General features: G+C 40.8%; 1 protein-coding gene across 2 annotated transcripts in view; it reads right to left on the bottom strand.

Annotated features, from left to right (window-relative positions):
• Nucleotides 1-15,306, bottom strand: part of LOC131361394 (axin-2-like) — a 31,509-nt gene that overhangs the window by 7,689 nt on the left and 8,514 nt on the right. The window contains exons 1-3 of one of the 2 annotated variants that reach the window (XM_058402461.1): nucleotides 8,626-8,951; nucleotides 6,668-7,569; nucleotides 2,777-2,917 (exon numbers count right to left, since the gene is read on the bottom strand). In XM_058402461.1, the coding sequence (XP_058258444.1) occupies nucleotides 2,777-2,917; nucleotides 6,668-7,485 (959 nt within the window). In that variant the 5' untranslated portion in view covers nucleotides 7,486-7,569; nucleotides 8,626-8,951. Of the gene's footprint in view, nucleotides 1-2,776; nucleotides 2,918-6,667; nucleotides 7,570-8,625; nucleotides 8,952-15,306 lie in introns of those variants that run through there. The other variant, XM_058402462.1, reaches the window with a different exon arrangement.

Genomic DNA, 15,306 nt, shown 5'->3' with positions numbered 1-15,306 from the left:
TTCTACAACATTAAGGGCATTAGCAACACAACACACCTCTCCTTAATGATTTTGGATGGGACCCCGGGGAACACCGTTTACTGCCTAACGTCAACATTAGCCCTCACTCCCCTACCGAGGGCATGAGAGAGCCATCAAAGGCCGGAGCGGTCCGTTAGCAAACACAGGGCCGCTCGGTGGGGTGGGTGGGGTGAGGGGTTTGAGGCTGGGGGTGGGGGGAGGTTGGTAACTTTTTGATTACTAATCCTAAAAACACGCAGAGACACTTAATAACGCTGCTGATGAGCTCATTCGGAAGTAAAGATCTACTCTGCATGGAGAAGGAGGTGTGTGTCTGAGTGTGTGTGTGTGTTGGGGGGATGCTTTTAACCATTGGAACACTGATAAGAAGGGAACAAGATTAAACATTTAGGACCAGCGAGTGTCAGTGAGCCCGACATTTTCCTTTATTGGAGATGAATTGCGCTAATCGACATGTTTCCGTCGTGATTTGTTCGTGTCCGAATGCATTTTTGTCAGCCGCTGTTTCAGTATTTGCATCTGAACTCTATGGAGCATGACCCATGCTGAATACTACTCTCTCTCTCTCTCTCTTCTCTCTGTTTTTCTCTCTTTGAAATCTCACACTCATGCGCATATGCGCTCCCTGCCATCTTCATTTGGCAACAGCATCTCGCGGCTCCTCTGATCTCAGCAACATCAAAAGCTCAGTTTGTAAGATAAGGTAATGTTTGAAGTTGGCACTGCCGCATTCCCTAGAGTCCAAGTAAATCCATAAATAAGATATAAGCAGGGAAAAAAAAGAATGGGGCTGAAATCACCTCTAACCCTGGCTTTATGCCTTTATCTCAAACTGTGATTCAAATTTGTGCTGTGCCTTTTAAACTGTCCTAGATATCATTGTTCATGCAGGAGGGGAAAAAAATTGCAAGACTTATTTCATGAAACAGCCAAAGAGATTGCTAAACTCTAACCATCTGTGAAGAACTTGGCAGGATTGTTTAGCTTCAACAGTTTTATCGCTAGTTTGTAATACTTCAGTGAATGAAAATAATTCGAGTTTATTCCTACTCCAGATGTAGTCTGATTTAAGGGACTGGAAAGTTCTGAGAGAAAATGTTAAGTGGTTCAACCAATAACAAAAAAATAAAAATAATAAAAATAGATAGTACCAGAATTGGAAACGAAAGCTAATCAGCTAGCCGAGATTTTGCTACCTGCTACATGTGTGGCTATTAGCCATGTTAGCATTTCTGGGAGAATTCCTTCAATGGAGCACATTTCTCAAGGATGAATACCAGTAGCCTCCAATTAGCATTATGCAAATGACATTGTGCTAATTAGTGAGTAGTAGCGCTCAGCTGGAGTTGGTCGTGTTAGCAGTTTGGATGTACTCTTCCTAAAGCGTGCAAACCAACACAAACAGATGGATTAGCGTTACGGATAGCCTGTTCCTCTCTCTAATTTCAAAACCACAGCAATGTTGGAGTGAATGAAAGTAGCCTTCTCTTTTTCTCTCTTCAGGGGGAAGCCATGCTTGCCCCCACCGACAATTCAGTCGTGCAACTAATTTTCAAAGCGGTCTGAGTTGCTCTCCCAATCCCCCCCCTCACCCCTCCTTCTCCCTCCTGAAGCTCTGGGAGCCAAACAATGGGCCAAGAGCGCCATTCAGCTCGGCCTTTCATCCTCTCTGAAACCACGTAAGGCTCCTTTGAAAAGAAGGAGGGGTGGGGGCTGGATTGTATGTGTATGTGTGTGTGTGTGTGTGTGTGTGTGTGTGTGTGGTGATGAAGGGGTTAGGGGTCATGATGAAGGAGTGTGATTTTAATTCCCAGCTTTGGGAACCCCAGGTGAGTCGTCTGTGGGTCCAAGAATGAGGTCTATGCGCTCGTCTACTCCTGCCGACCAAACGCGTTCTGACACTTGATCTCATCGCGCTAAGGCTGCTGGGAAACCGCAGCAGTGCAGAGCGGGTAAAGACTGGCTTGCAAAGCCATGGCAAGCCCCCTCCCTCCTTCTCCTACTCTCTCTGAGACAGACGTAAGGGCTAATGGCTAATTTTACTGTGTAGAACTGAGAAAGGGAAACATAGTGATGAGAAAAACAAAACCAGCGGGCAAGGAACAAAAGGAAAAAAAACGGATGCAAGGAAACAAACAGCGGTGAAGTTTGGGAAAACATCACAGGGTTCTGTAATTTGAGAGATATACTTGAATCCAAATCGGAGCGCTTTTAACCTTATTCTGTGTGGCCAAGCAGATCTGATCTACACCAAACAACAGCAGGAAGTCCAGCAGGACTAATGATTCCCTGGGGCTATGATGGTTTCCAAAGATTTCAAAAGGATTTACCATTTTTCCAGATTTTGCTGTAGTTTTATTATCTTGTGCTATAATAACCGGAACGGTCCCGGATGCTGAGTCAGCATTACTCTTAACTCTACACAACTACGCTAGTGATGCTCTAAACTTTTGTACGTGACAATGGGGGTGCTGCAGGAGGTGTTTTTCACCCTGATGCTATGCTATGAGGTACAATATTTGCTGATTCATGGCCACAAAACCTGGAAATTCTAGACAGTGCCTATGCAAGAGCTTTGCTCATCATCAATAACTCAACACTCCACCAAAATCCTTCCAATCTTCCTCTAATCATAGTACAGCTGTTACACTGTCAAAACAGCTGTTGTAACCGCTGTCTAGCACTTCGTTCTTCACACAAATCTGCTCTTCTTTAAACCGGATTTTAAAGAAATTTGAAGAAACGTAGCACTTACACACTGCTGTCAGTCATGGACATGGAGTCATCAGTGGTGGCGTCGCTGGACACCTCGCTGTCGTTAGCGCTGCTGGCTGGAGCCACAACATGACCCGAGTTCACGAAATACGGACTGGCCGGGTCGCCTCGTTTCTGAGCCCTGAAAAATAACCCAGAGTAGTCAGTATATACAGTACACTCAGGAGAGTAGAGTTGTTGTGACGAGCACAACGTATTAGCAAACAATCTTCGTTCAGTCTTAGCATACAGACAACCATTAACGTAAAAGCAACATTTTTCGGGCTGTATGTCCAGAGTAAAGACAAACTCTTTAACTTTTGGTAGGTGAGCTGACCTTCAGGTGTAGTGATATAGGTTATGATGATATTGCATTCTCAGATCTGATTGGTCAGAGACTGTGTTCAGAAATCACAAGTTTGTATTAATGTGCTTGTAAATTGTTAGCGTTTCTATAGCAACAGATTCTTCAAAGGGACTCGTATTGCGGAAACCACACACACACACACACACACACAATGTTATTCAACAGGTGTTTATATCATGAAGGAGTCTCCAGGGTCAGTGCTTATAAACATTTACAAAGTTTTCTGGACTTATTAGTTTTTCTGCAACTGTGGTAATTATTATTATTATTATTATTATTATTATTATTATTATTATTATTGTTATTGTTATTATTATTATTACTAACATAAGTGAAAAAACAGAGAAAAAGAAGCAGTTTATAGCTGCTATAACAAGTAATCTTAATCATAATTATTTTATCATGAAACTTAATATGTGTTGTTTATTAACTTAACAATAGTAAGCACTGGTAAGTTGCTGTGGTATAAGAGGAATAAAGACCACCTCACACAACCCTATGGTTGATTATTTCCCTATAACTTTACACCCTGTCATGTTTTAGTCCTCACACCTGTAGACGCAGATCATCCAGCGCTAGTTACAGTAACAAGCTGATTTAATATTCTGACAAAGGATTCTCACGTTTTACTGTCATCTCGATCCTTACAACACATTCAGCTTACTGTCACATCACTTCCTTCATCCGCCCGAGAGGCTTTACTGCACCTCTGAGTAGCTCTGTCTATATCTCTCTCATTCAGCATGTCAACAACCAACAACCACTTCCCCTACTTCTGCTGTCTACACCCCCACCTCACTGTTTGGTTTGGATCAAAAAGTTTCCCGCACTCTTCTTTGCTTTCTCTTTCTCTCCCTCCTCTTTCCACCCCTCCCTCATTCTCTCTCTCTCTCTACTTTTTTTTTTTGTCTTTCTCTTCTCTCCTGCTGTGCTGCATTCCTGCTTCCCTGGCAAAAAGTGGGGAGGGGAGAAAAAGAGAGAGAGAGAGGGAGAGAGCACTGAACTTTATGCCTACTACACAGGGTCATGTGTGAAAAGAGGAGATAGATAGAGAGAGAAAGGGAGAAGAAAGTAAAGAAAGAGAAAGAGGCACAGCATGACTAAAGCCATAAGCCCAAGCTTGACCTCCTACTCTACTGTGCACACACTCAGCTGGTCTCTCTCTCTCTCTGGCTTAGTCTCTATCAGAGAGATTTTTCAGAAAGAGATAAAAGACAGAAGTAGGACCGGCCAAAAAGCGGCGAAATACAGGATTCTAAGGGAGAAGGAGCCTCTTTGGAGGAGGGGGGTGGGAGTGGGGGGGTGTCTGAAATTAGTTCCACATGTGTCAGATAAAAACTCCATCACACACAGAGTTGGCGCAGGCCGTGGGGAAAGAGGAGGGATGTGCCCCAACACCCCACATCCCAGTCTCTCTCTCTCTCTCTCTCTCAGTGAAAACACCAGCAGGAAGAAGCAGAGATGCCCTTATGTCAGCGACACCCCCCATCCTCCTCATAACAGCAGCGGCAGGACACTTTGTCTCCACTGACACACACACACTTTGTCTATGTGCTGGCAGCCACATATACACACACACACACACAGTTTGGAACCATTTGGTCATGCTTCTTGCTTAAGCTCTTTTCATCTGCCCACTTTTTAAAATCCAGAAAAAGAGCAGCCGCGTTCTGTTTACTCCAGTGATCTGTCTTTAAGACACAACAAAGGACTGGGGGAAAAAACTTCAAGTGCATTGCAATGTAATTGTTTCCAGATGTCTTGCGCTTTATTATGTGGATGTACTAAGACCAGCTCGGTCAGTGTGCTATTAAAACCAGGCTTTGATTGAAAATCATGCAGAAAAACCAGAGTTCTTTCTTTTTCTTTTTTCTTCTTTCTTTCTTTCTTTTTTTTTTTTAACACGGAGCTTGGTGTCAGTGCGGCGCAGCTGCGTTTGGAAACGTCTGTGGAACAGAACACAAAGGCTTCCTTGAAAACTTCTTATCTTTCATCTTGGACCAAAACTAAAATATCTTCCTTCTGCAGCTCAAGTGTGTGTGTGTGTGTGTGTGAGAGAGAGAGAGAGAGAAAGAGAGAGAGGGAGAGAGAGAGAGAAAAGGAAGAGGAGATGTAAAAGAGAAAAAGAGAGAAAACCAGACACAGACACACATTCAGACACACAAACACACACCAATTTAAAGCACTTCAGCTGCATAACTAATGAGTGTGGAGTGACAGTCTGTCCCTAAACATTAGTGTACATACATACACACCACAGTAAAAGAGTGCTGAGTATCGGGTTTGGGCTCAAAACCGCAGAAGTTCGACTTCAAAACAGCGCAAAGCAGACCACCAGATGGCTGCATTCAAGAGCGCCATAATTTCACATCCATGAAGGTTTTTAAGTCGTCCGGGGCGGATCATTGAATTGTCTTGTAGTGCTAAGTCAAAGCAGATGGACTTGTGTCTTCATCATAATGATGTTTTGCCACACATTCTCTGATTGTTCTTTTAATTTCATATCCATTACGTTCTTTTTTTTTTTTTTTTGCTCCAGAACAGGCCATAGAATTGTCTTGCTAAGTGGTAAGTAGAAGCAGATGGACTTTTGTGTGTTTGTATTAGTCCTAGATGTCTTGCCACCGGTTTTCTGACCCGATACGAGTCTAACCGTCATGACTTCTGGTGACTTCTCATAACTTTTTGGGCTAATAACCTGCTTAAAGAAATAAAAGCAATAGGGCTGCCTTTTATTTCCTACTAACAGTCTTTAGAAATGATTCAACCCCTTTGCTCTGCCTTCATACCATTCATATCATTTCACCACATAAAATTACAAAACAGGCCACCAGATGGCTGCAGCTATTATGCAGGTATTACATTGTCAAGCAGGAGTAAGTTATCAAAGATAACATCATAATAAAGCTGTTTCCACACTTGCTGTGTGATAAGTATGGCCTTCTGATGAAGCCGCTCTTTAAATCATAAAATCATGTATTGTTAGGTTGTCTTCTGTGACTCACATGCAAAATCAGCTGATGTTTAGGTTTAACACTGAACTAGTCGTGTTATTAATTCAGCAAGTTGTCCAGTAGTGGTAAGTCAAACTGAGACTTGTTCTTCGCCTGAGGAACGACTGATGTAGCGCCTCAGAACTCATCACACAGGGTCTTTTATGGACTTGGAGATTAATCAAGAGCTCTGAAATGGACATCATAACTTGACATACATATTTATTCATTATTAAAGTATTATTTTCACAGAAGCCACTGAAGTGTCTAGTAGTAAGCAGAGGCAGAATGATTTGTGTTAGAATGAAGGTGCATCAAGACCATGATCTGAGAAAACCTCTCTGATGATCTGATCTGATCTGCTTGACTAAACAAATCTAGCCTTTATCCTCTAAACTTTTATGAAAATTCCCTAGTGCTTCTACTTACAGCTTACTTTATTGTGTATTTGCAATAAGCTGTGACATACATAAACGCATTTTGTTTGAACAGGACATTATGGTAATCTAGCAAACCTTTTTTTTTTTTTTACCTGCAGTCTGCCGTGCGCAGTGTCATGGTGGCGCGCAGCGTCTCAGCAGAAAGCCCGACCACAGCCGCCAGCGCTTTGGCCTTCAGCTCGCCGCAGCTCCACTCCTTGTCCTCGATTAGCGGCGGCAGGTAGCCGCACACGAGCTCGAGGCTCGCCAGGCCGCCATGCGCGTGGGCGTGGCCGGCGCACGCCGCGTTCTCGCCGCCGGAGCGCACGTAGTCCAGGTAGATGTCCGAGGTGAGAAAGGCGCGGTAGGCGCTCTCCTCCAGGCCGCCCTCGATCTCAGTCTGGGCCTGGTCGAACATGCGCAGTTCGATCCGCTGCTTCTTGACACTCTCGCGGATGCACGCGCGCGTCGCCGCTCGCAGGTGCTCCGCCACCACGCCGCGACCCTCCACATAGCGCTTGTAAATTGCTCGCGCCACTCGGCGCGTCTTAGCGTCCTGCAGGTCCATCTGCCGAAAGCCGTTGCACGCGAACCAGAAGTCAAGCGCGTCCTCGCAACGCTCGCGCTCCAGAAAAGTCCGGAACAGGTGCGCGCCGTCCTGGTCGGCCAGCAGCGAGCGCAGGGACTTGGTCCACCGTGCGAGCGGCGAGTCTGGGGACGCGCTCCCTTCCGGCTCGCCCAGGCCGTCCTCATCCCTACGCGGCGCGCGCGCCGTTTTCACCGCGTTCTTGATTTTCATATACGCGGACGGATCGCGACGCAACGACGACGAAGATGACGCCTCCTCCTCACCCTCTTCTCCCGGTACCGGTGGACGGGGCGCGTCTTCCCGGAAGCTGGTGGTCACGGGCTCAGTGAGCGCGCGACTCATGGCTCCGTTTCCTCTCCACGCGCCTGTAAGTGCACGACGGATCACTTCTCAGGGGCGAACGGAGCCGAGGAGCGTTGAGCCTCTCTGTAACACAAATAAATCGAGTTCACTTCAGAAATATTGCACGGAACACCTCGGAGGCATGAACAGTGTTTAGCGTTTATTAAATAACATTAGTTTCAGTAGCCCGTGCACATGCAAAAGCTTGCCATGATTCATCCATTGGGGGACAAGTAAACTTTTTATCTTCTGCCAGTCGTTGACAACCGCAAGGCTAAAAAAAGCCTCGAGCGAAACAAGACGATGCCCAGTGTGAAAGATGTGTATTCATCATTTCCACAGATTTGGAATCAACACAATAAGACAAATCCTCTGTTTATTAAACCAAACATCCCATTTATGTAACAGTTGTGTCATTCTCTCTCTTTTTTTATCTAGTCATCACACTCATAATCCCTAATACTTTGCACTTTGTAGGAAATCATTTGAGTGAAACGGATGCCGACACCAATCAAATTGAATCGAAATGTAAATTATAGGTCAATACTGGGCAGAGCAATACAAGAGGTCATTGTTTCACTGTCAGAAATATAAAGTGTCTCATTAGATTTTAGAAAGTGTTGCTTGGTTTTGGTTTGGTTTCTGCTGTTCACCCAGAGAGAGAGAGAGAGACAGGAGTGTTAGATAGCCTTACATCAGAATTCCTTAAACATTGCGTCCACATTGTTATTTATCTGAATTCAAACAGGAAATATGGCGATAAAGAGTATCCTCCAAAGTGCATGGCTAAACTTTTCAACTTAGATGCTTTGCCAGGTTTCTTAGAAACAGTGAAATATTAGTAGCACAGACAAGGTGATACTACTCAACGAGTTCAAATGTTTTTTTGTTTTGTTTTTTACTACACAACATTAATGTGTTGCTGTAAGCGCTTATAAACAAGCACAAAATTGCTCTATAGGCACGAGTGAACATGCATAATGCAAAATATCAACTTAATCCATTGCGCATACACAGGCTAGAACTTGCAAACCCCAATGCAACTCAACTAAGGTCACAAAGCAGCAAAACTATATCTAAAGACAGAGCATTCGAAGCAGTTGTCATAGCAACAAAAAAACATGCGTTGTGCGTTCGTACCATATTTTCAAGGCGCAATTAAAGGAAAGTGTAGAAAGGTGCGGAGTTGCGCTCTGAACACAACGCAGTCCCGGGTTTCAGCCTTAAATTTACGTGATCCAGTAATCCCAATTTTATATCTAATTCGGTATAATCCAGGAAAATGCTCCTCTCTTGTGTCGAATAAGCAGTAAATCCGTGCAAAATAATGGACAGATGCGAGTGTGTTCTCATTGAGACTGAGAGAGAGAGAGACAGAGAAAGGCGCTGCGACTTCGCTCGTGTTCCATTCAGCAACTGGTCCGAAGTAAAGCATGCCGTGGATCCTCCTCTCTCTGAGCAGAGGAGGTATCAGAATATCAAAGGGTAGTACTACACACACATACACACACACACACACATACACGAGCGCACATACACACCCCTCCTCCTACTCTCAACGTCAAAACGAAACCAGGGTTGCCAGGTCTGTATTTTTCTTCCTGCTTGCTTTTTTTTTCACACTAACAGATATACAACATAAAAGAGTTTCCTGGACTCATGATAAAAAAAGGGCTATATTTAGCAAGTGTGGCTTACAAAAACTACCCAAGGAAGGTTTTGCAATTTCCGTCATACGGTTTGATGTGGCGCGCGCCAGCATGTATGTTTAGGGTTAAGCAACAATCAGAGAGATTTGTGTGGATGATAAGAGTATTGAGAATGCCTATGAAGTATTGAGGTTAGGTATAGAGAAGTGTATATAAGAAGACAGGGCTGACACACACACACACACACACACACACGTAAAACAAAACTAACACTTCTTCTCTACATTTTCATTGTTAGATTCATTTTCATTTCCAAGTGAATATTGGTACTAGTGTGAACAAGATCTAGGTTTCAGACACTGAGTTCAAAAGTCGTCTATTGATCATAGATCTTTAGTTCAGATGGGTTCTTACGTGGTTTGAAATGAAAGCCTGGTCTTATCTACTGTATTTTTTTTCTTGTCTATTTTAATTTTTCTCCACCATGTTGGATAGGATAAAAGTATGCTAAAGATATGAGAGATTGCTATATGTAAAACTTGTGCCTAGGGCCCACTGCTCTACCACCTAGGCCACATTTCATAGTTTGTGCAATGCCATGGAAAGCAAATATACATATAGCACCACCTTTGTATCTCCTTTACTAACAGTATTTAGAGTATAATTTTCCATTGATTAATTTCCATTTCTTGTAGTTGAATCTTTGGGAGTTGTATTATTAGTGATCTGGCAACCATATTGAAGTGTGAAACCTCTTACAAAGATCGTAAGCCTATAGAGGCTATAGATTTATATGGATCCCCTAGTCATTCGAGTGAATGAAAGACTTTGCCAACAGGTGGCGCTATATTGTGATGTAATATGGCAGTGAAGGAAATAATGGCATCCATGACGTTAAGAAGAATTCATACTGTATTAATGTAATATAATATAATATAATATAATATAATATAATATAATATAATATAATATAATATAATATAATATAATATAATATAATATAAAAATTAAAAAAAAAAAAATAATATAATATAAATGTACAAATTAATACAAAAAGTATCATTTAATTTTATTGTAATATTGTACTGTAATATCAATAATTTTATTAATATTATTAACCTGTACTAAATCATATTTTGTTAAAAAAAATGCTAATATAATTGCATTTTTTAAAAAAAATCTAATATCTTTATCAATATCATGTAGATTATTTCCCCGCTATAGCTAATAAACCTTGAGAAGACTAATAAAGCTTCCAGATATTAAATGTACATTCCTGTTTTCCTTTCACCACCTCTCCGGTTTTGAAGTATTTAGCAGTAACTGACCTGCTTCAGGCTATTTTAAAACAAGCTGTGGTATGAGGCTTTAACTAAGAGCACTTCAAAGCATGTCACACCTCCCACCCAGGTCCCGGAACAAACGTGTCTTATAATTTCACACTTTTATTAGCCAATACTGGCCATAAAATGATAGCATGGAAGTGGATCACCCTATAACACTTAACGCCTGGTTTGTTAAGTTGTTAGATGGAGGCACATAATGTGGGTGGCAAGATTTTTTAAGCTATATAGTGGTTTATAGGATTATCAAAGACCTATAGAGACTGCTTTAGTTGCCTGAGGAACTATGCTGGTACAGGAAAGTCAAAAGAATCAACTTGCAAATTCATAGCAATTTGCACTACTGTTTGAAAACGTACGAAGATAGGTTTAGTTCTGGGGGATAACATTTACAACCTTAATCTTAACCTCAACTTACTATAACTATAGACTCCAAAGAAATTCAGTCACATTCATTTGATCTCATCTTGTTTGAATTCTTCTGCAGTGCTACTACAATCTATTTCCATGACAGAAACATCAAATACATACAGCGTATTATTTTTAACAGAAAAAATTGGACAAAAAACAAAACAAAACAAGAACAGTCGGGTACATGTAATCCCAGCGGAGGCAAGCAGAACATGAGGTTATATTTTAAAACGCTAGTCCAAAAACTCATTGTATCCAAAGAATCAAGGTTGTAATGCAGACAACTTCCCCCAATATCACTGCTGAGAGAGAGAGAGAGCGAGAGAGAGAGAGAGAGAGAGAGCGAGAGAGAGAGAGAGAGAGAGAGCGAGAGAGAGAGAGAGTGAGAGAGAGAGAGAGCGAGAGAGAGAGAGAGATTCTACCCCATGCTACTTCAAAGCGTATATTGTTCCTTTGATGTTCAACACAAACTCTAAAGACCAAGATGCATTTAAATGCTTGCATTTGCACATAGATAGCTTGATAGATGAGCTATAGCTTGTCTTTAGCCACAAACCTGTTCAAATGATACATACCTTCACTTTAATTAGCCGATCGATTGTATGTCATGGTGAACATTCAATGTTTTGACCTCTATGAAATCTGTAAGCCTCCTTACTTTCCTTCTTATTGTAAATGTTATTTCTTCACTTCGCAACACTTCACCAACTTTCAATTTTCTCATTAAACGTCCCAAAATGGCACTATAGTACAAAGGGTATACATCAAGGGAATGGCTTTGACACCCTAGGTAGTCCACTAAATCTTAACCCACACACCAGTGTCTGTCTCAGCTCAGTGAGTTGACTATGAGGAAAATGTGTTCCTAACCCATACACGTGCACCTGTTGGCCATTTCATGGCCATGGTGCGAAGGAGAGAGAGCATTGCAGTGCAACCCTTGTTTTTTCTCTGAAGTTGACCTCTCCCCGACCCCTTTGTAGTGTCCTCGGCCATTTTCACAGGGGAACCCCAAATGTTTGAAAAGCCCGGGACAGGAGGTGAGAGAAGCCACTGAGAAGAGGCCATAAAACAAGGTTACCGAGAGGCTAATTTGAGTCTTGTGCAGTAGAACAAATAAAACCTCACTGATGGCGTTCCAGGAGGCAATTAAAGAAACTGTTCACCAACATTTTCTTTCCCTGAGTGTATGTTAGCAGTTGTTGGCAAATGATATCGCTTGGTCTCTGAACAACAATATTATCCAACATTATCCATACTGAAAACACTGTTTGACTGAATAAACTTTTATTTATGTTAAAACCCTGCACACATTGCTGGGAACTGTCTGGTTCTGTTATCAGATTAGGAAGGAATAAAACACAGAGTATGCTGTTGTAGGAAAACAGAAGAAAGATTTATATACCATATATAAATTAGTGGCTTAATATAAACCTTGTATCAGGAAGAACAATCAGAAAGTTACTCAACACATCCTGACCAATCACAATACAGAATTCACAGCACGGTTGTGTAGATTTGATTATTTCTTTCATTCATTTATTGCAGGAAGCAAAATAGTCTAAATAAAACAAGACTATTTCCAGGTAGAAATGATCGAAAGGTCTCAGAATAGGTTATGTACGTTATCTATATTTGGTTTTTATTTATCATGATCTAATACAAAGACGTATTTGACTTGCTATCAGTTGATCAGATATCTGTTTCTGTAGTGCATTTATCCTCTGGGAAGAAACAAGATTAGAATGATGTTTAGCTAGTTTTATATATACAGTAGCTATAAGAATATCTACAGTATATTAGCATTATATTGCTATATATTCCTAGACTTTGAATTTGGGTTGATCTGAGTTCAGATTTTGAGTCATTCCAGTCTTTTTTATCTTGTTCTCTTTGCCTTTTTTTATTGTTTGTTGAGTGTCAAGGCTAAAATGTTCAGACAGCTTACCCAGACATAACAGTAAACAAGATGGAGGGAAGAAAACGCACAATATCACCTTTCTAACATCTGGGAAGGTACTTGACTCATGCATGACCAACTTTTATGTTAGAAGTGAAGAGCATAAAGCCACTCTGTCTACACACATAGAAATCTTTTATTGTATTATTATAGACTATATTGTGTATTGTATTTTCATTTGTATTTTTTTTGTATTGTATTTTCAAGTTTATTCTATAAATGTTAACATTAACAGTAATTTAGTGGTGTGAATGCTAAATGCTGTTATATAGACCAGATTATTATTATTATTATTATTATTATTATTATTATTATTATTATTATTATTATTATTATTATTCAAATCAAACCATCTTTACACTTTACACTTACATCTTTACAACATTGTTCATCAATTTTTTCTTCTTTTTTTGGTAATTTTTTAAATTTTTATTTGATATATTTTTGGGGGGTATTTTTTTTTTATTATTATTATTATTTTTTTTACTTGATTTTTCTTTTTAAATTTCCAAATCCATTTTCATTTCAGAGGGGTGAAACAAACCACAGTTTGAAATGCAACTAAGGATCGAAGGTGTGTGACCTCAGTGTGGATGATAAGGTGTGACCACATCAAAGAGTGATATCAGTCCTTAACCAAATGCATAACACAATTATCTAATAATCTTTTCTTTTAAGGTGTGAAGGCCATTACATTTTCATTTGGACAAAGTGTCTCCAGGGTCACATGTCCCATACTTTTTTTTTGACATTACTTCAAGTGACACCATTAACACCTTCCGATATTATTAACCAACCTATTATTCCTGGAACAACCAAAAGTACCACTGGTTGCTTATTTCGGAAATGAGAGCTTCCCTTTCGATGCTAACACACATCAGCACAAGAAGCAGGAGAATAAACAAGCCTTGGCTTCTGTGGTGATTTAAATACGGTGTTAGCAGAAATGCAGGAAGAAATAGTAGCGAGTTCAAAGGCACGCGAGATTGCAGCTCGGACAGGAGCATGAAAGCTAATAAAGTTAAGTAGGCCTGCGTCTGGGGGAAGGACGAGCATCCTGCTTTGAACAGAGCCTGTGATCAGTCGCCTCCCTCAATTAGTGCATTGTCCACTTGTACTTTCAGCCTGGGGGTTAAACTGCTGGTGCAGGGCTTTGAAGTGCTTATCCCTTCATCTGCAGTCAGATGGAGGAAAATCTGCAGGGCAACAATGAAAAAAACAACAACAACAACACATCTTTTTGTCCAGAAACCATACAGAGAGTCAGAAAGAAAGAGCTGGACATGAAGTCAGATTCATTTTTCACATAATTGGTGTCAGAAATTTCTAGAAAGACAGTCTGAAAGATGTCGTTCTGAACCATTACAAAATAACTATGTATGATGTCGATGATATGTAGATGTCCTTATGTCAGCTCTAATGAGTTCAATTCAGTTTATTTGTTTGTATAGCGCTTTTAACAATGGACATTGTCTCAAAGCAGATTAAGTTTAAAGTTAAGTTACTATTTTATCCCTATATTGTATCCCTAATGAGCAAGCCTGAGGCGATGGTGGCAAGGAAAAACTCCCTGAGATGATATGAGGAAGAAACCTTGAGAGGAACCAGGCTCAGGAATAAATAAGCTGATATGGGATGTTAGTGTCTCAGTTTGCATCAACATGTTCTCAGTGATTTATTGAACAGCTGCCAAACCTGTCAGAAAATATCATCAGTTATCATTTTGTTCATATACAGTTACATTTAAGGCATTTGGCAGACCCTCTAATCCAGAAGGGCCTTGCTCAGGGGCCCAGCAGTGGCAACTTGGTGGACCTGGGATTCAAATTCACAACCTTCCGCTCGGTAGCCCAACACCTTAACTACTAAGCTACCACATAGCCATCTAGCTTGCTTAACATGCAGGTTTTATGGCTCAACATTCTATGGGTAACAGACATTGAGTCAATTTGGTAAGTAGGATTTGAATCATTCTGGAGAATTGTCAGGTTCATAGAAAGGTTCTTGTTTAAATATAGAATTGTTTCTGTAGTAACAGCACATTTCAATTATCTAAGACTAATCTACAACTAATAAATAGCAGGTCTATAAAATATATACATCGTATCATTGATGTTTTCTGTAAGGAGATGTAACATTTATGGAAGGAGTCTCCCGTGTCAGTGCTTTGTAATTGCCAGTAAGTTTTCCTCCAGGGGAAAGTCCCTTTTTTTTGGACATATGAACTTCAAGAAAGAAAAAAAAAGGCTGGTGAGGAAATTGCTATTGATTCATGAATCAATTAAAAATGGCAAATTGTTGGGATATCATTGTGGTATGAGGAGAATAACATACTTTGGGACATGCTATTAAAGGAAAATTATCCACTTTGGAATGGAAATGCACCAATCCCAAACCTGTGTGGATTTAAACAAATATTTATACCACTTAATTAAGTCATTAGTGGTTCCTGTTCATC

This window comes from Hemibagrus wyckioides, linkage group LG11, assembly GCF_019097595.1.
Source record: "Hemibagrus wyckioides isolate EC202008001 linkage group LG11, SWU_Hwy_1.0, whole genome shotgun sequence".
Classification (NCBI taxonomy): domain Eukaryota; kingdom Metazoa; phylum Chordata; class Actinopteri; order Siluriformes; family Bagridae; genus Hemibagrus; species Hemibagrus wyckioides.
Note: the sequence above shows the minus strand (reverse complement) of the source record. Positions and strands in the feature narration are given on the sequence as shown.